Source organism: Anolis sagrei, chromosome 1, assembly GCF_037176765.1.
Source record: "Anolis sagrei isolate rAnoSag1 chromosome 1, rAnoSag1.mat, whole genome shotgun sequence".
Lineage (NCBI taxonomy): Eukaryota > Metazoa > Chordata > Lepidosauria > Squamata > Dactyloidae > Anolis > Anolis sagrei.
In genome coordinates, this window is record NC_090021.1 from 165,718,953 (window position 1) to 165,746,335 (window position 27,383).

Here is a 27,383-nt window from a genome sequence, read left to right on the forward strand (position 1 = left end):
CTTTCTAAATTACTGAACTTCAGAATTTTTTTCTAATGGCAGGACAGAAGAGATTTCTAATGTGAAATGTATATGGCATCATTAACAAATGTGTGAACACAGTGAGGGGAGCCACCTTTGTGGAAAGAAGGTAAGGTTCATGCATGAAGGGAACAGAAAAGATGAAGCAGCTCTATCCCAGACACAAAAAGGCTTTTTCTGTTTTATTTGGGCCAACTTGTAATGGCTAGGTAGGAAGACTCTTAAAAGAAGTCTTTATCAGTTGGTGCTGGTTGTATGCCTTCTATCATGGGGTTTTCTTGACAAGTTTTGTTCAAAGGAGGTTTGCCACTGCCTTTCTTGGAGGCTGAAAGAACATGACTTGCCCAAAATCACCCAGTGGTCATTTCTGTCTTATGGCAGAGTCTTCTGTAGACTGTCATTCCCCTTTCAGAGCTTTGACTTTCTGAGTCATTGTTCCAACAAGTGAGCACATCATTACAATCCTCATGTCCTTTCCTTTGCACCCTCCCACCAGCATTTGTCTTGTTTTGCTTGGACAACAATTATAGTTTTGAACTAGGTAAAGGTAAAGGTTTTCCCCTAACATTAAGTCCAGTCGAGTCACTTTGGGGGTTGGTGCCCATCTCCATTTCTAAGCCAAAGAGCTGGCGTTGTCCATAGATGCTTCCAAGGTCAGGTGGCTGGCATGACTACATGGAGCACCATTACCTTCCCGCCTGATTGGTACCTATTGATCTACTCACATTTGCATGTTTTCGAACTGCTAGGCTGGCAGAAGCTGGGGCTAACAGCGGGAGCTCATGCCGCTCCCCAGATTCGAACCTGCGACCTCTCGATCAGCAAGTTCAGCAGCTCAGCGGGTTAACCCACTGCACCACTGGGGGCTCTGGGACTTAGTTTTGAACTAAGGAAGGCCAAAACGTTGGGAAAAGAGACAATAGTTTCAGAGGGAAAGGACCCAGACTCATCCTGAGGCTAGGAAGCTTCTATGGGTTGCAGCAAACCAAGCAGTTTTCAAAGACTGACATTCTGTTGGTGAGGGTTATGCCTATATGCATACTTTTTCAGAGCTTGTGGAAGCTTTTTTTGAAATCGCTCACTTCTATGTGCAACATCTGGAGGATTGCTGTGATTCCCTGGTTCCTGGTCAGATGTGGAACTGCATTCAGTTCTTGAGCTCTGAGGGAAGATGGGGCAGCCTTTCTCTGACTGGCAGCACTGAAACAAGTAGTACTCCAGAGAGGGAACTTTCTAGTGTCACTGGCAAATGTGGGTGTTCAGGAGTAATCCAATGAGAGTGTGGGAAGTTGGACCATTGTAATGTTTTATTATTTTTGCAGGTTTTATTTTATTGTTTTTTCAGATAAGTGGGAAGTAGAGTATCAGGCAGATCTTGCTCTGGTTGATCTCTTCCTCCACTAAACTCAGATTTGGAAATCCTTTCACCAGGGAGTAGCTATGAAGTAGTGAGAGGAAACACTGTATGCTCTTGCGGCAATTTTTTTTATTACTATGTCTTTTTTCATAGCTGACTTGAGTATCTTTCCCAGTGAATGTGCTATGGGAAAGCACCGATTAATTCTGGAACCATTTACTAGGCTCTGGATGCCAGTAGCTGCTGGATACTGGATTTGTGCACACACAGTTCTTGCTCTGTTGCATAGCTGCTGCTTGAATTATTGCTCTGTTATGGTCTTTTCAATGGACATTACAACTTTTGAGGGCCTTCATTCAATAGAAAACTGAAATCTGCTCCAGGCTCATGTTCTGTTGGGTTGGTCCCCCTTAAAAACAAACAAACAACAAAACACAGTATTAACAACATTTGTCATCACTATCTTGTTTAAGGATTACATGCCAAATGGCGAGATGGAATGGTTTCTTTCTTTTACCTCACAAAGAGCCGAGCCCCTGTCTTTCCTTGCAAGGTGGCTTTGTCTCCTTCCACAAGTAAAAGGCATCCTTCACGTAAACCCTTCATGGGAGAGGAACAAAGTGTATGGTTAAAATAAGGAAAGAACAACAAGAACGTTACTCCTCCCAAAACACAGGGCACACTTTTCAGCCAGAGTTAAGTTGGAACACAGTTCTTGAGCAACTTGTCAGACCACAGTTAATAAGCGGTGGGCATATTGGGAAGAGATCACCATAGGTTGGACCACATCTTCGACTTGCCAACTTGACTGTGTCAGTTTCAGGTTTCAACTTACTAGTGTGAGACAGGTCATTCAGCTCTGTGCTCAAGCCATGCTTTGCATAGGAAAGAAGTGATTCTCAATCTCAAGCATGGAGAAAAAGAAGGACTCATTCTCTGAGATGGAAAGCTGCTGTCATTCAATGGCCCAACCCTTAAAACACCCGTAATCACAGAGTGAAATGTCTTTTGCTCACCAGCTTCACGTTGTATAGGTATTTAAGAAAAGCATCGCATATATCAGAAATGAGCGACCTGACATTCTTCGAAGATTGCTGACCTGTAAATGTCTACCTGCTCCATCTTTGGATGGTAGGAACTATAGGCCACCAACATGGTATCCTTCTGTGGTGGCTCTCCAGAATGGGTCTTGGGGGGATTGCTTTGCAGTGGCTCTGCTCCTTTCTGGAGAATTGTACCCAGTTGGTGAAGTTGGGACACACCTGCTCAGACCCCTGGCCATTGACCTGTGGGGTCCCCGCAAAGTTCCATTATTTCCCCCATGCTTTTTAACATCTACATGAAACCGCTGGGTGAGGTCATCGAGAATTTTGGAGTTCGGTGCCATCTGTATGCAGGTGACACTCAACTCTATTACTCCTTTCCACCAAATTCCAAGGAAACCCCCCAGATTCTGGACCAGTGGCTGGCAACCATAATGGACTGGATGAGGGCTAACAAGCTGAAGCTTAATCCAGACCAGAGGTCCTCCTGGTCAGCTGCGAGGTCGACCAGGGTATAAGTTGGCAACCTGTGCTCGAAAGGGTTACACTCCCCCTGAGGATACAGGTCCACAGTCTGGAGGTCCTCCTGGATTCAGTGCTGACACTTGAAGCTCAGATGTCGGTGGCTGGGAGGGCCATTGCACAGTGAAAGGTTGTGCACCAGCTACAACCGTACCGCAAGAAGCCTGACTTGGCTATGGTGGTCCATGCCTCGGTTACATCCAGAATGGATTATTGCAATGCACTCTTTATGGGACTGCCTTTGAAGACGGCCTGGAAACCAACTGGTGCAAAGGTCAGCAGCCAGGCTTCTCACTAGAGCCAATTACAGGGAGTGCAGAACTCCCCTATTAGAGCAGCTCCATTGGCTGCTGATAAATTCAAGGTGCAGGTTATGACCGACAAAGCCCTAAACAGTTTGGGCCCTGCCTATCTCTGTGATTGCATATTCCTTTTTGAACAGGTGTGGGTTCTAAGATCATCTGGTGGCCTTCTCGATGGTGGCCCCTCGACATTGGAACACCCTCCCTAGGGAGATTAGCCAACCCCCCACACTGTCCTCCTTTCACAAGGATCTGAAAACCTGGATGTTCCAGCAAGCATTTGAAAATGACTAGTCCCTAGTTATAAATGCCCAGTCTGTAGGTGCACCTCATCTAGTTCCCCAGCCCCATGGTATGTTGTTTTGCACTATCCCATGCCCGACCCTTTTACAGCCTGGTCACACCCATTTTAGTAATTTTTTTGTTGAACATTGTCTGATAGAGCTTCAATGCTGCTGTTTTATTCTTTATGTTTAATTGTGTTTTATCTGGATTGTTGTATTTTATGATGATTTTATTTTTGGTGTTTTTATTTTAATGCATTGTTTTGCTTTTTTGTCTGTTGGACATTCTGTCCATATGTAAACTGCCCCAAGTCCCTTCAGGGAGATGGTGGCGGGGTATAAGAATAAAGTTATTAACATCTGGCCAGCCACATGTTCATCCTGATAAATCCTGCTGCCATCTGTTGGTTGATCATTTTATAATCCATTCATTCACACTTGCTCTGTCTGTAGGTGCAAAGCCAACTCAGCACATTCCAATAATTTAAGTATTTTGCAGTCAGCAATGTTAATTCTGCAACAATTAAGGAACATACAGCTTTGTGGTATGTTTCAAATGAATATGTATCAAGAAGTTATCTGGGAGCAGAAATGGGTCTAGTATCCGGAATGAAAACATCTGACTCACTAATACTGGTGGGGTGTTTGGTTCTTCATGGTATTGCTGAATCCTTTTTTCACGGGTTTCCTGCAACAATGGAAAAGGGTTACCAGGAGCTAGGACTTTAACAGCATATTACAAATATGTTACAGAACACAACCAAATATTTCCATGTAGATTATGGATATAGCCTACTTCAAATTTTCTCATCTACCCCAGGAATCATGTATCACTGGTACTTGAGTTTCTGTTATTTATTATAATTCTGATCCAAATTAGATAAACAGATCTGCCCTTTAAAAAGGATGTAACAATGTCCTCACAGAGGGATCTAAATTGGGACCATGCTGGATGAGTGAGGACAGATAAACCTTTAGTTAAGATTCCTTCCACTTTCGCAAAAATGCTTCTGGCCTTGTTGATTATCAGAGGACTGTTTTTATGAATTGCTTTGCAGTAATAATAGTGATTTTAATCAATAAAAATGCTGTGGACTTCATCATAGCTGCAAGTAACTCTAAAAACTGTGAATGATCCTATTTATCAACTGGATATCCCACAGAGTCTCTTTGTTTCACCACCTAATGTTAAGGGACTCTGTGCTGCTTCTCTTTAGATGTCACACTAAATCATGCACATATTAGGAGTCTAAATTATGGTTTGTGTTTGCTGAAATGAGGGAGTAGGTAATCACTGATACTTTAGATGTTGGGGAATTACCACCCCTTTATCCCAGCCCGCGAAAGCCATTGGTCAGTAACGGCCTGTTACAAAGGTATACGATACTTACCCCCATGTGGGTGCTGTTAACATCTGGATCCAAATAATGGGGATTGATGTTGAAAGGAACCAGTCCCAAAGCCAGCAAAGAAGGTGGGTATACGATTGGCATGTCATTAGTTGTGTTGATACTGATTGTTGCTACATTGGTTCCGGCACTGGATCCTATGTATGGGACCCCATCCTGTAAGACAGAGAGCTCCATAGGTTGGATTTACACTGCCAAATAATCCAGATTATCAAATCAGATAATCCAGATTATCTGATTTGAACTGGAGTATATGAGCCTACACTGCCATATAATCCAGTTCAAAGCAGATAATCTGGATTTTATATGGCTGTGTAGAAGGGGCCCGAGTCTACATTTCCATATAATCCAGTCTAAAGCACATAATCTGGATTTTATATTGCAGTGTAGATGGGGCCTTAGAAAATCTGGGCAAGCCATCCTGATTGGCAAACAGCAATATCAACTAATCAAGAAGCTCAGATCACAATATTTTTAAATGTATTTCAGAATGCGGAAATGTATTTAAAGCAAGACTGAAAAAACAATGATCTTTCAGACCTGAATGCTACCAAATGCTACCAGCCCCAAATGGCCTAGTAAAGGTGAAGCATCAACCTCTGGAGGACTGAATGTTTTCCATTCCTGATTTAGAAAATGACCATTTCAAGTCGTTGCCCCCCCCCCCCCCCCCAATTTCAAATCATAGATTTGGAAGAGGCCACAAGTACCATCTAGTCCAGTGGTTCTCAACTTGTAGGTCCCCAGGTATTTTGGCCTCTAGCTGTTAGGATTTCTGAGACTTGAAGGTCAAAACATTTGGGGACCCACAGGTTGAGAACCACTGATCTAGTCCAACCCCCCTACCATGAAGGAATGCATGATTAACTTAATGCATTATTGCTACAACAGATTAAAATAGCCACACTTTGGGGGTAGGTTGCACTCATCCCTCCATATTTTGTTTGCACACTAAATCATACTACCTCAAGAACTCTTTTCCTGATTGGCTGTACCAGACCATGGTCGTAAAGGGTTTTCAAGAGACGAAAGGTATTGCCACCACCTGCAGGAGAAGAGAGTTCTTTTTGTCGTGTTTTTTTCCCTTGCTTTGAGCCCACAAGACCTATAGTTGGTCTGGGAGAAGATGAACGGGGCATCTATACTCTTTTTCAGGGCAGGGCTATTCCAGATAGTCTAGATAAGAGAGTTAGCATTACATACTTTGCATATCTACTCATGGAACTAGATGGTAATATAATGGAGGTTTAGCACAGCGGATAAATCGTCAGCTATTGTAAGATCTATCAACCAAAAGGTTGCAAGTTCGAACCCCGGGTTTGGCGTGAGCTGCCAAATGACACCCTAGCTCATTGTTTACCTAAGAAATTCAAAAATTAGAGAAATTAGCTACCGCTGAAATTAGCTACCGCTGGGAGGTGTTTTATGACGCCATAAAGAGAGAAGATCAGAAAATGCTAGGCGACCAAAAGGAAGGAGGAAGTCCTGACAGCTCTTCATAATAGAGCACAGAGCAACAGCACCCCCTGGACTCAAGCCCAACCTTCCATGGCATCAAAAACAGCTGGACACTGAATCGAAGCAAACCACCTCCTTCTGTTGTCTGTCTGTCTGTGTATTGTCTGTGCATTGAATGTTTGCCAAGTATATGTACTGTGATCCGCCCTGAGTCCCCTTCGGGGTGAGAAGGGCAGAATATAAATAAAGTGTTATTATTATTATTTATTATGGAACTAGATGGTAATATAATGCCCACGTATACAAGGCTGGAGCCTAATAGCACAATCCCATATGTATCTCTATTCAGAAGTAAGTTCCACTGAACTACGTTATTTCTGTCATTCGGTAGCAAGGCTTTTATTTGCAAAAGATTGAAGGCAACCCCATATAAAGACTCTGAAGAGCCATTGCTAATAGAGAGCCAAATGGTCGAGTTGGTGATGACTAAGGCCTCTTCTACACTGCCATATAAAATCCAGATTATCTGCTTTAAACTGGATTATATGGCAGTGTAAAGTCATATAATCCAGTTCAAAGAAGATAATCTGGATTATCTGATTTGATAATCTGGATTATATGGCAGTGTAAAAGGGCTCCGGGTGTAAAGTGTTGTCTACAAAGGCAGAAAAAAATCTGATTCAACTTGCGTTTTCCTAGTCTGCAGTGACCACGTTAACACCACACACATCTTTATTGCACTGAAATGAGAATGGCATTACCAGGCCCACATGTCCCCAGTGCAAGATCACTTTGATGTTAAAGAGTGGTCCTATAATGATCATGTGTGGTATACTTCACATTATTTCTAGGTCAATGAGGGACCATAGGAGCAGAGGTCCAACAACATTTACCATTTCTGAGTTATGCTTTCATTCTGAGCCAACACACAGGACCAGCACTTTCTTCCACATGCTTCCAGTCCCAACCTTATCAGTGAAAAAGCAGAATTGTGGTCCAAAGTTCCTTTTATTAAGCAACCACCACATTTCATTGTACTTTATCCTCTTATTACACTATGTAACAAAAATTGAAAAAAATCTGTTCCTGGTTTGAAAGTGTTATTTCCTGTTTAATAATGCAGTGCTTACTTTGAAAGTAGTTGTTCTATTCCAGAAACTTCATTTTTGTGGCTGCCACAAACTATGTTGAATTGGTTGAGACTCAGTGAAGAATTCATTGAAAAACTAGAGCAAAATGTGCTGCAGGATGTCCCGCCAAAACAAAGTTTTTGTGATTTAATAAACCTTTTGTGTTTTTATGATAGAACCAATTAGGAAATGACATTTATAACCCAGGAGCAAAAATCATGTTACATAGTGTTATCAGGAAGACAATTGAGCAACTTGGGTCAAAGTCATCAGCAAGGAGCTAATATTTACCAATGAATATAGCTTCAGCTTTCCTTACAGATTCTCCTGGATCAATTGCCTCATGGATACTGTCTAGCTTATAGCCTACAGAAAAAAGAAGAGAGGCCGAAGAACAATCAATAAGTTAAGTGGAGCACTGTCAAGGGACTTGAAAACCATTTGAAAAGTATCCTCTGGGAAGAATGAAGTGCTGCAATGAATCCTGGACCAAGAGACTAATAGAGCTGCAGGGCCCCCTTTCGCAGGGTTAACTATTTAGCTTGAAAAAGGCAGTTAAGAGAAACTACTCAGGAATGTTAACTAACTGGGAGTACACAGCCCTTCACATCTGCAGGTTTAATTTTCATGGATTTGATCATTTGCACAATTGATTCATATGTTCTCTCCAATCATCTCTAGATTTCCAGCAGAGTTGCACTGGATGAGCTAGGGAATCCTAGGGAAAACACGGTTCTAGGCATTTGCAGGTCCTCCAGCATGATTTGCTGATTTTTTTTTAAATTGTCATGTCAGGAGCGACCTGAGAAACTGCAAGTCACTTCTGGTATGAGAGAATTGGCCATCTGCAAGGATGGTTTGTTGATGCTCAGTATCAAGGGGAAGTCGACCAAAGTCATGCTGAAGGACCTACAGGTTCCTAGAAGAGTATTTTCTCAGGGGAAAACATGTTTTTAATTACGGTTTGATCACTTTTTCAGGAGTCTTGTACACCTACCCCCAGTGAATGTGGAAGGCTGATTGTGTAACAGGCATGGGCAAACTTTGCCCCTCTAGGTATTTTTGACTTCAGCATCCACAATTCCTAACAGCTAGTAGAGCTGGATGGGATTTCTGGGGGTTGGAAGTCCAAAACACACGAAGAGCCAAAGTTTGCCCATGACTGTTGTATAGTCATTTGTTATCACCATTTGCAAGCCAGTGATTTGACTTAAGAAGGAAAGAATAAGTCCAGCTGGCACACTGATGCATTATAGTCATTTAATCCTAGATGTTCAGTGTGTTTATAAACATGGAACTAACTGCTCAAATCAGAGAGAAGTTCCTATCTGAACAGTAAAACACGGCACCCAATTATTGCCATGTCTGCTACTTATCCCTAGTCAGAGCCTCTCAGACATGCTTTCCATCCTATCCAGGTCACTTAGATTGAATGCAAGGAGACAAGGCTTTCAGCTCACCTCCATTCCTTGAGCTACCAAAATGAATTCAATCTACCACACATGTCTATTCGGCTTCTTGAATTCTGGGGCCATTTCATTCCAAAATGATAGTATTGAGGCTCAGTCTCCCAAAATCTTTAGTATCTATTTCCAATCAGAGATTAGAAACAAGGAGATTAAAATACAATAGTTTAATTCGCAGGAAAACACTATCGGGTGGGTACGATTGCACTGGAGAGCTCTGGGTCACAAGTTCTGCAGAAACTAAATGAGCGAGATGTAAGATTTTTTTTCAGGATGTAGGGACAGTAATTTCAAACCTAAGGTTGAGGGTGAAAGGAAGGCCAATGGCTGGGTACTCACTAGCCTATGTGCCCTTCTGCTCCAGATCCATCAATGGCAAACTTTCTTACCTAAACTTTCAAACTTTTCCCTGGCCATCTTGGCATAGGCATTTCGGTCGTGCAGAGCATAAGGAACGAAGAGAACTCGCTTCACATTCCTGGGTAAGATAACAATGTCACAACATTAGCCAAAGTCTGCAATCGGACAGCATCCCTCTATGACAAGGTTTTAAATGAATGCTAGAAATGTGGAGGCTGGAGTGAAGCTTTGTTGGTGGCATGTTTCTTATTTGGAAAGCTATACCCTCCCTGATTACAAAATTAGACATCCCTACTCAATAATGGCAACCCACACACAACTATTCACAATTTCCAACCTGTGGCTCCCCAGGTTTTTTGGCCTACAACTCCCAGAAATCCCAGCCAGTTTACCAGCTGTTAGGATTTCTGGGAGTTGAAGGCCAAAACACCTGGGGACACACAAATTGAGAACCACTGCTCTAGAACAGTGTTTCTCAACCTGGGGGTCGGGACCCTTGAGGGGGTCGTGAGGGGATGTCAAATGGGTCACCAGAGACCATCAGAAAACATTGTATTTTCTGTTGGTCATGGGGATTCCATGTGGAAAGTCTGACCCAATTCTATTGTTAGTCAAGTTCAGAGTGCTGTTTGATTGTAGGTGAACTATAAATCCCAACAACTACAATTCCCAAATGTCAAGGTTTATTTTCCCCAGACTCCACCAGTGTTCACATTTGGACATATTGAGTATTCATGCCAGGTTTGGTCCAGCTTGCGTGAATCCACAGCGCTCCTCTGGATATAGGTGAACTATAACTCAGAAATTCAAGTTCAATGTTTACTAAATCCTTCCAGTGTTTTCTGTTGGTCACGGGAGTTCTGTGTGCCAAGTTCGGTTCAAATCCATCACTGGTGGAGTTCAGAATGCTCTTTGATTATAGCTGAACTATAAATCCCAGCAACTACAACTCCCAAATTACAAAATCAATCCTCCTCAAACCTCACCAGTATTTAAACTTGGGTGTATCAGGTATTTGTGCTCAATTTGGTCAAGTGAAGGAAAATACATCCTGCATATTGGATATTTATGTTACGATTTATAACAGTAGTAAAATGACAGATATCAGGTAGCAACTAAAACAATATTATGGTTGGGGGTCGCCAAAACATAAGGAACTGTATTAAGGGGTCACGTCATTAGAAAGGTTGAGGACCACTGCTCTAGATTATCAAGGCAGGAAACCCCACATTATCTGAGTGTGGACTCAGGGAGCTTCCACGCAGCGGATTAAAATCCCACCTTATTTGCTTTGAACTGGAATATATGGCAGTGTGGACTCACATAACCCAGTTCAAAGCCTGATATTCTGGGATATAGGGCTGTGTGGAAGGGCCCAAGTGGTCACAGGAAAATTAGTACAATACCAAGTTTGTAAACTTTGTGGTTTTCTAATGCATTACAACTGTATTCTCAATCAGCTTCTGACAGGATAAATCAATAAACTCCCACAGTTCCTAACAGGCGGCAAACTGGGAGGGATTTGTGGGAGTGGAAGGCCCAAACCCCTGAGTGGGGGTGGGTGGGGAGTTGTGCCAGGCCTGCTGCCCTGGGTCTTGAGTTGTGGGCTGGGTCCAAGGGAGCCCTTACTGGCCGAGGAAGCTGCGGATGTGGCTCTGGCAGTGGTCGAGGTAGCCTCCCCCGTGGAGGGTGGAGTTGGAGACCAGCAGGAGGCGGCGGCGGAGGCTTGCAGGGTCCCCCATTGGGAGAGGGGCTCTAGTCCTGAGGAGGCGCCGGGAAGCCAGCTCGGAAGGAGGAGAGGAAGGGAAGCCAAAGCAGGAGGTGGACAGCTCCTCCCTCCCTCCTTCCCCTGAAGAGGAGGGAGGCGGGCCTGCCTGCCTGCCTGCCTGCACAGCCCCTTCCTCCCTTGCTCCGGCCTGCAGCCTTGGCCTTCCTCTCCCCCTTTCTCTCCCTGTCTCCTACTCCTCTTCCGCCATGCTGGACTTCGCCATCTTCGCCGCCACCTTCCTGCTCCTCTTGGTGGGAGCCGTGCTTTATCTCTACCCGGTAAACCAGGAAGAAGAGGAGGAGGATTGGGGGGAAAGGGGGGCTCACTTGGAGAGGCATCTCAGGCCTCCTGAATAGGCCAGCGTGGGGCATCCACACAGAGGAAGGAGGGCACTTCCATACCCCTTGAACCGCCACGCCTCAGCTCTCAAGAATCCCACACAGCCCTATATCCCAGTTCAAAGCAGATATTGTGGGATTGATATTCTGGTTTATAGGGGAAGGGCTCTACATCTCTCTCTCTCTCTCTCTCTCTCTCTCTCTCTCTCAGGGCCCTTCCACACAGCCCCATATCCCAGAATATCAAGGCAGGAAATCCCACCATATCAGCTTTGAACTGGATTATGTGGCAGTGTGGACTCAGGTAACCCAGTTCAAAGCAGACATGGTGGGATTTCCTGACTTGATATTCTGGGTTCTATGGATGTGCAGAAGGGCCCTGAGAGAGAGAGAGAGAGAGATGTAGAGCTCTTCCCCACAGTGCTATATCCCAGAATATCAAGGCAGGAAATCTCACAATATCTGCTTTGAACTGGGTTATAGGGCAGTGTGGACTCCAGTAACCCAGGGCCCTTCCACACAGCCCTGTATCCCAGAATATCATGCCAGGAATCGCTTTAAACTGGATTATCTGGCAGTGTGGACGCAGGTAAACCAGGACCCTTCCACACAGCCCTATATCTCGGAATGTCTTGGCAGGAATCGCTTTAAACTGGATTATATGGCAGTGTGGACGCAGGTAACTCAGTTCAAAGCAGATATTGTGGATTTCCTTCCTTCATATTCTGGGATATAGGACTGTGGGGAAGGGCTCTACATATCTCTCTCTCAGGGACCTTCCACATAGCCGTATAACCCAGAATATACGGCTATAAGGCAGGAAATCACACTTATTTGCTTTGAACTGGATTATGTGGCAGTGTGGACTCGGGTAACCCAGTTCAAAGCAAATATTGTAGGATTTCCTGCCTTGATATTCTGGGTTATAGGGCTGTGGAGAAGGGCTCTACATCTCTCTCTCTCTCTCTCTCTCTCTCTCTCTCTGGGCCCTTCCATACAGCCCTATAACCCAGAATATCAAAGCAGGAAATCCCACCATATCTGCTTTGGATTCTATGGAAGTGTGGACTCAGGTAACCCAGTTCAAAGCAGATATTGTGGGGTTTTCTGCCTTGATATTCTGGGTTCTAGGGCTGTGTGGAAGGGCCCTGGGTTATCTGAGTCCACACTCAGAGAATGTGGGATTCTCTCCCTTGATATTCTGGGATATAGGCCTGGGTGGAAAGAAAGGCCCATAGAAGTCTTGCTTTTTCTTTTGGAGAGAAGGCTTAAGACTTTGCAAAACTGCACTGAGCTCAAAGCTTTGTAAGTAGTGTCAGTTCCACAGTGTAGATGCACTCCTTGAAGGTCAGCCCTGGATCTACACTGCTCTATAATATAGGGCCCTTCCCCACAGCCATATAACCCAAGGCCCTTCCACATAGCCCTATATCCCAGAATCTCAAGGCAGAAAATCCCACCATATCTGCTTTGAACTAGGTTATTTGAGTCCACACTGCCATATATTCCAGTTCAAAGGAGATAATGTGGGATTTATTTCAGCTGTGTGGAAGCGGACCCAGTTTCTGACTCCAGGTTCGCTGCTTTGACAATCTGGATTATCTGGCAGTGTAGACCTATCCAATCCAGTTCAAAGCAAATAATCTGGGACCAGATCCTCTATTATAGAGCAGTGTAGATCCAGCCTCAGTGGGGCTTAATTCCAAGAAAGCAGTAAGTCGTATTGAATTCAGTGGATCTCTACAAGTCTATAGAAATATTCTACTTCCTGGGCTCTGGATCTACACTGACATATAAAACAGATTATCAAAGCAGATAATCCAGATTACCTGCTTCAAACTGGATCAGATGAACCTACACTGCCATATAATCCACTTCAGATCTGGATTTTATATGGCAGTGTATATGTGGCCTGAGGAGTCATATAGAATTGTATATTGCAAACAAGGTCTCAATACACTTTTAGCAATCGTACAGGCTGAGACTTAGGGCCTTTCCACGCAGCCATATATCCCAGAATATCAAAGCAGAATAACCCACAATATCTGCTTTGAACTGGGTTACCTGAGTGCACACTGCCATATAGGCCAGTTCAAAGAAGATCACCTGGGGTTGTATTCAGCTGTGTGGAAGGGGCCTTGGGGCCTTTCCAGACAGGCCCTATATTCCAGGATCTAATCCCAGGTTTTCTGCTTTAAACTGCATTATATGAGTCCCCACTGCCACATAATCTGGGATAATCAAAAAGCCTGGGATCAGATCCTGGGCCTGTCTGGAAGGGCCCTTCTCTAAAATGCTTGGGATGTAAGTCTGGAATTTTTTTTACTGGAATACCTGCATATGTACACACATATATATACATACATAGAAGCCTTGGAGATGGGGCCCAAGTCCAAACACAAAATTCCTGTATGTTTCATATACACCTTGTACATATAGCCTGAAGGCAAAGTTGTTGAACACAGAAACATCAGGAAAGAAAGATTGACAGCCACTCGTATGGAAAGTTTTCAAGTTTGGTGTATTTTGGGATTTTGGTTGAGGGATATTCAATTTGAGCCACCAATTCCTCATTAAATTTGCCCCTGAAGTTTTATCCATCTAGTGAAGTGCCAAGGCAAGACTCCTGAGCTGCTCAATAGAAGAGCAGCCAGTCCCCAAGTAAAAAAATACAAAATAGATCTAGGTGCAGTATAGGAATTGCACTGCAAATAATTTATACTTTTGCATCCTAAATACATAACTGAAAAGCACACTTGTCTTTATTTAAGATAAAATATTTTGGATTATGACTATGGACCAGGGTTTGAATCCCAACTTGGCCATAGAAACCCACTGGGTGACAGTGGGCAAATCACACTCTCTGGCTACACTGCCATATAATTATTTATTATTATTATTATTTCACAGTTTTGTATACCGAGCTTCTCAACCTCGTCGAGGGACTCAGCCCGGTTTACAGCCATAAAAACATATACATTCATTAAAATATCATATATCACAAATTTACTTTAAACAACTTTAAAAACACTAAATATAAAACTACAGTGGTCAGACGTCCTAATAAGATGGATCTATATCCACTTCCATCCAGAGTCCTATGGTGTTGTCTCATTCCTCGAAGGCCTGACTCCACAGCCACGTCTTCACCCGTTTCCTAAATGTTAGGATGGATGGGGCGGTTCTGGCCTCCAGAGGGAGAGAGTTCCAGAGTCGTGGGCCACCACCGAGAAGGCCCTGTCCCTCGTCCCCACCAGCCGCGCTTGCGAGGCTGGTGGGACTGAGAGCAGGGCCTCTCCAGATGATCTTAGTAATCTTGGTGGTTCGTAGGGGAGAATACGTTCGGAGAGGTAAAATGCAGATTATCTGCTTTGATAACCTGGATTATATGGCAGTGTGGAAGAGTCTCTAGTCATGAACAAAAATGCTTCTCAGGCCCCATCTACACTGCCATATAAAATACAGATTACCTGATTTGAACTGGATTATATGACAATGTGGACTCATACAATCCAGTTCAAAGCAAATAATATGGATTATCTGTTTTGATAATCTGGATTATATGGCAGTATAGAAGGGGCCTCAGGCCCCTTGATGTGTGAGACTGAAAATTATCCAACTCCACCCCCAATGTGCCAGGAACCAGCATCATCTTTGTTCCCATTGGCAACTATTATTTATTTCCTTCCCTATAAATGACCAGGGACTGGCAGCCAATGGCTCAGTCGAGGGGCCATCAATTTGTGCAACTCTTCATTAAACCACATTGCATTTAGTGGGAAGTCTGGTCCTATAAATGGTTAAATACTTCATTTTTGGAATGCAATGACATGTTATAATCGATCCATACTTCAATGAATTGTCGTCTGATTGTTGCTTTCTTCCCTAGTCTTCCAGGCAGGCCTCGGGCATCCCAGGGATGACTCCAACAGATGAAAAGTAAGTTTGTGTTTGTCTTCTAGAGAATCTATATGCTATATATGCCTTGTGGGATTATTTATGTAGTTAAGATATGGTTCTTGTCCTTTCCCTTTCCGTGTATAGAGGGGTACTCCATAGATCAAGGAAGAAAACATCAACATTGTTAAGGGTAGCATTTGGAAGACCTTATGTTCCCCATCCCTGTGGTATATGGTCAGCCTCACCAGAGTAGGTCCATTAAATTAATAAGATTTACCTATGTGTTGTCTTGCCATTCAAAAATGGATTAAGGCATCTTCTACACTACCATATACAGTCCAGATTATCTGCTTTGAACTGGATTATATGGCAGTTTTATTTTATTTGTCGTGTCAGGAGCGACTTGAGAAACCGCAAGTCGCTTCTGGTGTGAGAGAATTGGCCGTCTGCAAGGACGTTGCTCAGGGGACACCCGGGTGATTTGATGTTTTTAATAGTCCTTGTGGGAGGCTTCTCTCATGTCCCCGTATGAGGAGCTGGAGCTGATAGAGGGAGCTCATCCACCTCTCCCCGGATTCGAACCTGCGACCTGTTGGTCTTCAGTCCTGCCGGCACAGGGGTTTAACCCACTGCGCCACCGGGGCAGTGTGAACTCATAATCCAGTTCAAAGCAGATAATCTGGATTATTAACAGGTATTTAGATTTGCTTGTCTTGCTTCCGTTGCAGAGATGGGAATCTCCCAGACATTATGACTAGTGGGAGCTTGCACGCTTTCCAAGTCCATCTCCATGAGAAATACGGCCCCGTGGTCTCTTTCTGGTTCGGACGACGGCTTGTGATCAGCCTCGGGTCCATTGATCTCCTGAAGCAGCACATCAACCCCAACAGAACATGTGAGTTCTCTCCTTGGCCAAACCAAAGCATTGTGTGGAACCATACAAACTGACACATTTATTGTAGCATAGAAGCCTCTGTTGTTTTTAGGACCTTATCACATTAGGAAATACTGAGTTTCTGAGACTGTTTGAGAATGATTTTGAATGTGTTCCATCACATGCCGTTTACCCCATCCTGCCAGTATTCATCCATCTGCAAAGCATTGCAGAAACTTATTATTTGCAGACAGAATTTTAATTGTGTTTACTGAGTGCTGTTTTTGTGTGTGATAGGAAAATCTGTATGCATCCCCATCAGAAACTATACTTTTTAAAAGGTCATAGAGTGATGTGGGGGGTGTTTTGAATGGATTGGAAGGAGCCAGCAGTATTTTCAGATCATAAGAAACATAATTATCAGGTGTGATGAGGAGAGTATACATCCTGCCTCAATACAGTATGCATCCAGTCCTACAAAAAATGAGATGCATACTGATATAAACGGATTATATCCCAATGTGATAAGGTCCTTAATCGGTTTTAGGAGACCTTCCGTTGGTGGATTATGTGTATTTGAATGTAAGGCCCCTTCCACACAGATTATCTGGACCAAATTTGGCACACAGTCCCCCCCCCCCCCCGCCCCTCAACTACTTCACATATTGGTGGGGTTTGGGGGAAAATGGCAGAGGTTGATGGGACTTGCAGGCCACTAATATCCTTATTCATTTTCTAATGGGTCCTTTAAGAAAATAGAAAAACAAACAATGACTTTTTTTCTAGTGTGTATCCTTACCAAATTACCAGGTACCTAAGCTAGTAAATAGTAAAACATGGATTAGGATGCAAATGTCATTCTGTGTGCATGCATTTTCAGTCCTCCTATTTGAGGGAGATTTAACATTTCAGTCCCATGTATTTGTATTCAGTTCCTACAGTAAGACGTAAAATGGTTAATGATAACAGTCTGAGGGATCATGAGCTGGCCCTTTGCTTAAAAAGTTTGAGGAGCACAGGAGGATTATTGTGGTCCCACTTGGTTCTAAGTGTCAGATGGTGACAATGGGAGATGTCTAACAAGACTCTGGAAAACTATTCAAGATTATATCTTGTCCCCCTTTCTGTTTAGCACTATGTGAAATAGCTCTATGTGAAATCCCTCTGTCTAGGAGCACGCATGATGGAGAGAACAGTTGGACTCTTGGTCATTTCCCATCTTCTCCCTGGGGTTCAATTTTTAGACCCTCAAAACACCAGTAAATCTTTTTTATGTCAGTACTATTATCTCATTTTTATAACTGCTACCTGGTTTGGTATGGTGCTCCGAATGAAGACTCAGATCCAAACATTCCTTTCTCAGTGTTATGCATATTTTTATTTAATTCTCTCATGTCTGCCCTTAGTTTCCTTTTTCTTTAGTTATAAATAGCCCCAAAGATTGTAATATTTCTTCCTGGGGAGGTGCTTTTTCTGTTTGATCGTTTTAGCTGCCCTTTTGAGTAGGTGAATGAACCTTCAGCAGTATGATTGATGCTGTCATTTCTATAGCTATGGGAATTCAGTTGCTGCATATTTTATACTGTGAATCACAAATCTACAGGGGGAAGTTTCTTGTGACAGAATCCTGAATCTGCGTCACCCACAGTTGGTGCTTTCTTATTTTTTCAAGAGACCATGAGATGACTTGGTTCTTGCTGCCTGCGGCAGATTGAACCTAGTTTGCCCCTCTAAAATTTGCCGTAACAGTTCTGCTATTCACTCTATAAAAGGTGGATAAAGAGGCACAGGGATATTTTTGTTTTGGTATTCCTATGATCTTCCCCTGCCCTCCAGGCTAAACTGCACTAGGCTGTCCATGGGTGTGTGTAGAGAGATCATGCTCTCAGAATGTTTTTTCCCAGTTGGATTGGGGTTGAACTAAGAGCAAAAAATAGAAAGGCACAATCTCCTCTCTCTTTTTAGTTATAATATCACCAGAATTGAATCTATGTGAAATCCCTCTGTCTTCTTCTCATACTTATGTGTCCATGCTTTGGTATTGTGCCATCTTCTATTATATTCTTTGGCTGTGTTTCCGTTTTCTGGTCTCAAGTATTCTGCTTTTGAGATTATCTTTTTGGCTACTCATTTAGATCATGTTACATCAGGGTTGATGATGTTCCTTCATTGGTTGACCATTACTTCTAGGATTCAGTGCAGATTTGTAGTTATAACTGTTCAAACCCTGTGCGATTGAGGTCCCCCCCCCCCCCATCTTTCAGCCCTCATTTCATTTTCTTTACATGCTCTGGAGTTTCGTTCTGTGTATTCTGTGGTTGTATCTACACTGTAGAATTAATGCAGTTTGACACCACTTTAACTGTCATGGCTCCCTGGCAGTTAAAGTGGCACTACCACTCTTTGGCAGAGAAGGCTAAAGACCTCATAAAACTCCCAGGATTCCACCTCTACAAAGGATGAGAATAAAGAAGGGATTATGGAAATCTGTGAAAAGGAACATATTTGGCAGAGGCTTTGTTGACAATGCCTGTGTTTGCTGACTGCTCCTCTCATTGATTTTTAACCTCAATTAAAAGCCTTCTTGTTTTCCCAAGCTTTTAAAATTTCATTTAAAAGCTTAGGAATCCAGCCTTATACTTGTATATTGTGGTTATTAGCTTTCTTGTACTGCATTACATCCGTTTTTATATTAAATTTTGAATAGCTTTTCTTTATAATTGCATTGAGCTGGTTTTATATGTGTATTGCTGATTTCCTTCCTATGCTCCTTGTTTTTCAAAAGATTGATAAATTGTATGGTTTTGTCAGGACTGGCTGTCTCTTGTTGTATGCTGAAAGTGCTGTATAAATATGTGACGGTAAAAAGAACAACCCAAGACCAAGCTGAAAACAGGGCCGGTTGAATAGGTGTACCCTATTGCGAACTACATGCACAAAGAAGCTAAAAGTAGGCCAGCATGGTTTAAAGGTTTGACCATTGGATGTTGACGTTGGAAGCTACAATTTGAATCCTTGCTCAGTCATGATCATCTTGTGCACATCACAGTATTTTAGGGTACATTTGCATTGTAAAATAACAGTTTGTCATCACTTTAACTCTCATGGCTCAGTGTTATAGAATCATGGGATTTGCAGTTTGATGAGGCATCAGCACTATTTGGCAAAGAAGGCCAAAGCTTATGTAGAACTATAACTCCCATGATTCCAAAGCATTGTACCATGGCAGTTAATGCAGTGTCAAATTGCATTAATTCTACAGTGTTAATAATAATAATAATAATAATAATAATAATAAATTAAATAATAAATATATTTAATACTGATATTGTACTATGCTAATAATATAATATATTGTATGTATATATATCTTGTAAGCCGCTCTGAGTCCCGTTCGGGGTGAGAAGGGCAGCATATAAATGTCGTAAATAAATAAATAACACTATTTATATTCTGCCCTTCTCCCAGAAGGCACTCAGAGCGGATTACAGCATATAAACAGACACAGACAAACATTCACTGCCTTGTTACAATGAAATACAATGACACATAAATACACAGACAAGGCAAAGGCTTCTCCTTTCATTTCCGGCTCTGGAAGTAGTTCTCATCTCCAACTCTGGGGGAGGTCTCTTTCTTCATTTTCAAGCCAAGGAGCCTGCATTGTCTGTAGACACCTCCTGGTCGTGTGGCCAGCATGACTGCATGGAGCATTTTTTTGCTTTTCCCTTTGAGGTGGTACCTATTGAACTACTCATATTTGCATGTTTTTGAACTGCTAGGTTGGCAGGACCTAGGGCTGAGAGCAGGAGCTCACCCCATCCTGTGGGTTTGAACTGCTGACCTCCAGTTCAACAGTTCAGCACACAAGGGTTTAACCCATTGTACCACCACAGCCCTAATGCTATTGATGCTGAGTCTCAGAGAAAGGCAAAAGATAAAGCCTTTGAACAAATATTTCCAAGAAAAACTCATGATCGGTCGAAATGTCCTGAAGGTACACAACAAACAATATATCATTGTGACTTTCCATAAGATGTTATGAAAGTATTCTGCATCGGTGGGATGAGAGCCTTGTTAATATTTGGTTCCAACAACGTGTTGTGTTGACTGTGATGACGTCAATAGCCCCCTTTAAGTATTCTTCTAAGGCTTCATGTTGTCTGTGAATGACAAGTGGAGGGAATAAAATACGAAAATTCTTCCATCCTCTCGTGCTGCAAACAAAAATACTTCTCTAGCCTCCAAAGATTTTTCTTTCTCTGTTTTGAAGAAAAGTCACAGACATTCACCACTTAGAGCCAGCAAGCACTGAATGGGTCCACCCACTGCAGTAAAAAAAAGCCTAGGAAATAAACATACCTCTACAGGTAATTCTTTTGAAAATTGTGCAAGCTTCCTTACACCCTACAAGTTTTCTCCTTAGTCTCATTTGCAGTCCGAAATACAATTTCTGAAGCAAAACCATCTCTTTGAAAAATTGCAGGGAAGATGTGATCCCTTGATTGTGGATATTTCAGGTCACAAATGACATGAATGTCTTAAACTTGTGCACATGGATGGCTGAGACAGTGACATCTTCGCTTTCAGATTGTTCAGTGCACACAAACGTTTCATGCGCAACATCATTAAACATCTATATAAATAAAAAATGTAATGTTCATTTGTGGGATTAACATAACTTAAAAACCACTGGGCGAATTGACACCAAATTTGGACACAATACACCTTATCAGGCCAACGAGTGATCATCACTCATAAAAACACTGAAAACACTGCGGAAGAGAATTAAAAAGCCAAAAAATAAACAATACATTACAGTGCATGCACAAGACCACATATATACAAATATACACATATATACACACACAAAACAGATATATACAGACTGGGCTACAGCAATGCGTGGCAGGGGACGGCTAGTATTTCATAAAATTACGTTCAAGCCTTGTTTATAAGGTGTATATGAAACATAAATGTATTCTATGTTTAGACTTGAGGCCCATCTCCAGGGTATCTCAGTATGTATGTATGTATGTGCAAAAACAGGTATTCCAAAATCTGAAGTTCAAAGCACTTCTGGTCCAAAGCATTTTTGGATAAGAGATATTAAACCTGTGCAGGACTAGTAGTGGGCAGAATAAAACTGTTTCTCTGTACGAATGCATATGCTCTGGTCCTAGGCTCAGTTCCCAGCATCTCCATTTAAAGCTAGGAATGATTCCCTGTCTGAGACCCTGGGGAGCTGTTGTAGGTCCATGAGTTAGATGCAGCAGTAGTTGAAGCAAGGCAATCTTCTGTGCAATCCCATGAATTCCTACTCTGAAATAATTCCTCTGTTCAGTGGGATTAACTCCCTGCTACAAACTCACCTGGGGCTTGTGCATTATTTTAGCCTGGAGATGGCACAGCATTGATGCCAGTTGCAGTATACGGCTGGATGGCTCACATTTCAAGCTTGCATGACCAATTAATGTCCCTGACAAGGGTACTAGGGGAAAAATAGTTACAGTTCATGTGTCATCTTTTACCCTACTGTAGAAAAGTGTAATAGCAGAGAAGAAAGAAGGAGTAGACATTTGAAAGCTCATGATACACAGTGTTCTGCCTGCTCAAATTTGTTATCTTTGTACTCAGTATTACTTTGACCTTACATATTAGAGGAGGTTAATTAAGGAGAACTCCACACACACGTTACAATAAAGATTATGTGCCTTTCTGGCAGAACCCTTTGCACAAATAGATGTGGGAATTTTTTGGAAATGCTCATTTCACAAGAATCTTGGAACTCAAGTGGAATCAGGTTTCTCAGCTCTGGATACATAAGTGTATGACAGTTACAGTTGGCATTTTGGCTGGAGTGTTCCCCACTAAAATTGTAGTGTAAGGAGGTCACTTATATGTGGTATTGATCTATAACAAAGGCATTTGTGGAGAACCTAATTGCCCTTTTGCTGGTTCAGACCCCACTGACTGCTAGCACTTGGCTCCTGTGGTGTGGTGAAACCTGGGTTTTCAGGGTCAGTGCATCAGGGCGTTTTAATGAGCAGGATTTTCTGTCACCTCTGAGCTTAGCTGCAACCTTCACAGCAATTGTGTGGAGGGGGGAATGATTTCCCCAGTCATCATCATAGGCTATCACTTGTAGCCAAGTATGCTTGCCTTCCAAGTGAAAGGTTTTGGTGGTGGTTCCGTAGGTGACTGTGGAGCCCCATTCTTGACCTGCATGTTCTTCCACAGTGAGGACATTGATTTCCAGATGGAAGCGGTCCCGGTCAGGGTTGGCTTGATGCGCCTTCCTCTTGACGCATTCCTCCCTTTCGCCCTCCATTCGTGCCTCTTCGAATTTCACAAACTATTGGTAACAGCTGATCACCAATTAGAACGTTTGAGGGCCAGGGCTTCCCCGTTCTCATTTTAAAGGTTAGCTTTAAGCCCATCTTTAAATCTCTTTTCCTGTCCACTGACATTCCATTTTTCATTCTTGACTTGAGAGTACAGTAGTTGCTTTGGCAGACAGTGATCGGGCATTTGGACAACTTGGCCAGTCCAACTAAGTAGATGGCGGAGGATCATTGTTTCAATGCTGGTGGTCCTCGCTTCTTCCAGAATGCAGACATTTGTCTGCCTGTCTTCTCAAGAGATTTGCAGGATTTTTTGGAAGCAGCGCTGATGGAATCATTCTAGAAGTTGAGAGTGACGTTTGTAGATGGTTCACGTTTTGCAGGCATATAACAGGGTTGGGAAGACAATAGCTTTATAAACAAGCATTTTGATATCCCAAAGAATGTCCCTACAATTTCCCTGGTAACAGCATGATGTTCAAAGTGATTTGTGTGATAATTCAAAGGGTCTTTCCCCCAAATTAGCTTGGTTTTGGATAACCAATTAAGACCCATTTGCAAAAAATCCACTGGCGGCAATGAAAAAGGTTTAGAACCACTAATGTATCAACAGACAATTTCTGGACTGCCCTTTGGTCTGTGACAAGGGGAATTGTCAGGATCCACTATACCACAGATTGCCCCAAGGAAATGCTGCCTTTAACGGAGAAAAAATTGGCCTTGAATTAAGGGCTGTGCACCAGTGTTCTCTTCAGAAGTGAAGCGGGAGGATTTATAAGCCAGCTGCACTGTGGCTAATTGAATTGAGCAGCAGATGGTGCGGAGTATGGATCATCTGACAGTGCTGAGCAGAGGATATTGAGAGCCAACAAAGTGACCTGCATAACAAATGGGTCTTATTGCCATTCTCATAATGGTTGAGGGCTGTTTTTCAGTCTTCTGATTGGTCCAGCATCAGTGAAAACAACTCTGAAGAAGAGTGCTTTAGTGATCTGGTTGGTGTGTGTTATCGACTGGATATCATGGAGTGGCTGAGATAGTGGGAATTTGTCTGGCAGCCCAGTCTTACAGGAAGGATGGATCATGGAATCTTCTATATAAATAAAACTGTAATGTTCATTCATGGGATTAACATAACTCAAAAACCACTGGATGAATTGACACCAAATTTGGACACAAGACATCAATCAGGCCAACAAGTGACCATCACTCATAAAAACACTGAAAAACACAGCGGAAGAGACTTAAAAAGTCCCCCCCCCCAAAAAAATACATTATAATGCATGCACAAAACCACACATATATACGCAAACACACATATATACACATATACACAAATATATATACACACACACACACACAAAATACATACACAGACTGGGCCACATCAATGTGTGGCAGGGAACGGCTAGTTAAAAATAAAACTACAATTTAAGCTCGAATACTTCCTACTGGGTATTATTGAGACTGACATGGTGGAAAACAAAGAAAAACTCTTCAGTTATCTGGTGAATGCAGCCAGAATGAATTATACTCGTTTCTGGAGGTCGAAAGAGATACCAACAAAAAACAATGGATTTTGAAATTTTTGGATATAATTAATATGGACTCTTTTAACACAAATGTTAAACCCCAATCAAAAGGAAAGCAACGTACTGGTCACCTATTAAGGATTATATGAATAAAGAAAACATTACATTGACACACAAAACACATATACACAGACTGGGCCACAGCAACGTGTGGCAGGGGATGGCTAGTAAATAAATAAATACATGTTTCGGTATTGGAAAGGATGTCATATTGAGGAGGGGGGCAGCTTATAGAAGCATAAAGTCGGAAGAGACCACATGGGCCATCTAGTCCATGCAGGAAAAGAATAATCAAAGTACCCTTGACAGATGGCCATCCAGCCTCTGTTTAAAAGCTTCCAAGGAAGTAGCTTCCTCTACACTCTGAGGCAGAGAGTTCCACTGTTACAGTCAGGAAGGTCTTCCTAATGTTCAGGTAGAATCTGAACCCCTAATTCAACATGCCATAATATGATAGTTGTAGTGTTGGCCTAGGATTGCGGAATATTATTCTCGCATCCTCACTTTACCACGAAGCTGATTGTATAAGCTTGGACACAGCTTGACCTACCTCTCATCCTAACGTATTTGAGAATTTGTCCCATTCCTTTGTCTTTCTTCTGCAGAGCAAAGGGACAAGTCTTAAGTGGTTTAAGCTCTTGATGGAAACCATTATTTTATGGTTTTCAGGTAACCTAGAAGGATAGACGCTTGTAAATTAAGGAATGATACATGATTCCTCGCCCACACAGTGTCCAGAACTTGCTAAATATCTTGACAGATCTACACTTAAGGAAGTGTTCAGTGTTGTATGTAAAGATTTCCTTTTTGATACTATGTCTTTCTTTTTTTCCAGCCGACCCCTTTGAAACAATGCTGAAATCTTTGTTAAGATACCAGTCTGGCCTAGGTGGAGATGTGGGCGAGAACTGCTTGAGGAAGAAGTTGTACGAAAATGGAGTAACCAAATCACTGCAGAGTAATTTCCCTGTCATTCAAAAGGTTAATAATGTCACTATCTGAAGACTCTGTTTTGTTAGGGGTGAACTTCAGCTGGCGAACTAGAGGCACTCTTTTGAAAATGGGAAAGTTTCTGATCCTGTTCAACTCCGAGCCAACCCACTTTAAATTGTTGCACTACTTCCATAAATTGGCACTACATTCCTCCATACGCCAACTTGTAAAAGTGCGATCACTGGAATAACTAATCGTTAGTTTGGCAAAATGCCTCAGTAGGATTTTGGCCCCTTTCCCAGCTCTTATATGAAGGTGTTTTCTGGGAAAGGCAGCTAGTATGGCTACTGTATCTGTAAAAGGGAGGTAGTTAGTATATTGAGATATAATTAACATCGAAGCTGCATGCTATGTCCTTAATTTAAGAATAACATTGTGGACGCATTTTGTCTAATCCTTCATCATTTGGAATCGGTTGCGACTTGAAGCCATTTATACCTGACAACTCTCCCATTCACCAGGGATTAAGAAGCCACACATTTTAAAGTGTTTGTATATTTTTAAATTGTATGGAAATGCTTTTAATGTAAGCCGCTTTGACTCTCTGAGTGGTGAGAAAAAGCAGAATATTAATAATAATATTAATAATAATAATAATAACAACAGCAACAACAACAACAACAACATAATAATAATAATAATAATAATAATAATAGGACCTAATGTGCATGTGTGCTGTGTTGTTATGTTCATGTAAAATAATAATAATAATAATAAATCTGCTTGTCTATCTAAAACCAGAGGGATTTTTTTTTGCCCTCAAATAACCAATATAATTTTGTCACTGTCTAAGACATTTTTCCTCACTCCTACTTTCTAAAAGTTTATACAGACTTTTTTCAAGACTGATTGGTTCTTATTCTGAAACAAAAACATAGGCTAAAAAGGTTGCAGAGAGAAGATACCTGGTGCTCTGTTAGGCCCCTTCTACACTGCCATATAATCCAGATTATCAAAAATTATAATCCATATCTGCTTTGAACTGGATTATATGAGTCTACACTGCCATATAATCCGGGTCAAAGCAATATGGATATTATATGGTTGTACAGAAGGGGCCTTAGTTGCTTTTGATCAAAGAAAGGTCACTTTCCCAAAGTGGGAAGACATAGGATTCTTGGGGACTGCAAATTAGCCTGTGATACATTTTGTCAAACTGGTTTTATCTTATTTGTTCCTTTAGAGCAAATTATTTTTTTATAATTGTTTTTATTTGGAATAAATGCTCTCAAGGGTGGAGCATAATAGAAAGGTGGTAAAGACTTTGCGTTGTATTAAAAAAAAAGAAATGTAAAACGTATACATGGAAAGTGGAGGAACAATATTCTTGAGATTAACACAGTTTCCTCTCCATTTTTCCAGCTATCCGAGGAGTTGCTAGCAAAATGGCTGTCTTTCCCAGAATCCCAGCATGTGCCCTTGTGCCAGCACATGCTTGGGTTTGCAATGAAGGCTGTGACGCAGGCCGCCATGGGCAGCCGGTTTGAGAATGATCAGGAAGTGATCCGATTCCGAAAGAACCACGATGCGGTATGCTTATGGGAGGGAGATGTTGTCCTGAATCCCACGTCACACAACAGAGGTCTCAATAATTGAAATCCAATAAAGGAAATAAATTTTATCCGTGAATGCCATTAATGCAGTTCATGAGGGTCATTTTCCGATTTGGTATCCTTCCTATATAGAGCCTCATTCCTAATTTTTAAAGTTCTAGAAAGATTTATATAAAACAAGACATTATTGAATTGGAAGGTCAGTGTGATTCGTTTGCCTTTATTTGCAGATCTGGGCTGAAATTGGAAAGGGTTTCTTGGATGGGTCACTTGACAAAAGTATGACCAGAAAAAAGATATATGAAGATGGTAAGTTGTGTTTATACTCCTTTTTCCGTGCACAGCGAGGCCCCTTCTACACTGCCATATAAAATCCAGATTTTCTACTTTGAACTGGATTATATGGTAGTGTAGACTCAGGGCCCTTCCACACAGCCCTATAAGCAGAGAATGTGGGATTTATACAGCTGTGTGGAAGGGGCCTCATATAATCCAGTTAAAAAGCAGATAATGTGCATTATCTGTTTTGATCATCTGGATTTTATGTCAGTGTAGAAGGGGGCTTCAATAGATTCATCACACCCAGAATATAATATATCTCTTATTTTAGTGAGAAACCAACTATCCTTTTCTTAGGGTCTGTTCAAAGGGAAATCTAAATGGTTGTCC

At 42.1% G+C, this 27,383-nt stretch overlaps 2 protein-coding genes across 2 annotated transcripts in view; one reads left to right on the plus strand and one right to left on the minus strand.

Annotated features, from left to right (window-relative positions):
* Positions 1-1,485: 1,485 nt before the first annotated feature.
* On the minus strand, positions 1,486-11,170 carry LOC132779341 (alpha-aspartyl dipeptidase-like). Its single transcript, XM_060783036.2, has 8 exons — positions 10,982-11,170; positions 9,382-9,470; positions 7,818-7,892; positions 5,904-5,983; positions 4,921-5,094; positions 4,158-4,217; positions 1,896-1,978; positions 1,486-1,787 (listed from the first exon to the last, which is right to left on the minus strand). Exons 1-8 carry the CDS (start codon positions 11,092-11,094, stop codon positions 1,712-1,714), a joined length of 750 nt encoding a protein of 249 aa, XP_060639019.2. The 5' UTR covers positions 11,095-11,170; the 3' UTR covers positions 1,486-1,711.
* A 52-nt stretch (positions 11,171-11,222) lies between these two features.
* CYP20A1 (cytochrome P450 family 20 subfamily A member 1) overlaps positions 11,223-27,383 on the plus strand; it is a 38,319-nt gene continuing 22,158 nt past the window's right edge. Inside the window, exons 1-6 of the mRNA XM_060783026.2 lie at positions 11,223-11,398; positions 15,348-15,397; positions 16,087-16,253; positions 25,004-25,149; positions 26,524-26,691; positions 26,945-27,023. Coding sequence (XP_060639009.1) covers positions 11,327-11,398; positions 15,348-15,397; positions 16,087-16,253; positions 25,004-25,149; positions 26,524-26,691; positions 26,945-27,023 — 682 coding nt within the window. The 5' untranslated portion in view covers positions 11,223-11,326. The remainder of the gene's footprint in view (positions 11,399-15,347; positions 15,398-16,086; positions 16,254-25,003; positions 25,150-26,523; positions 26,692-26,944; positions 27,024-27,383) is intronic.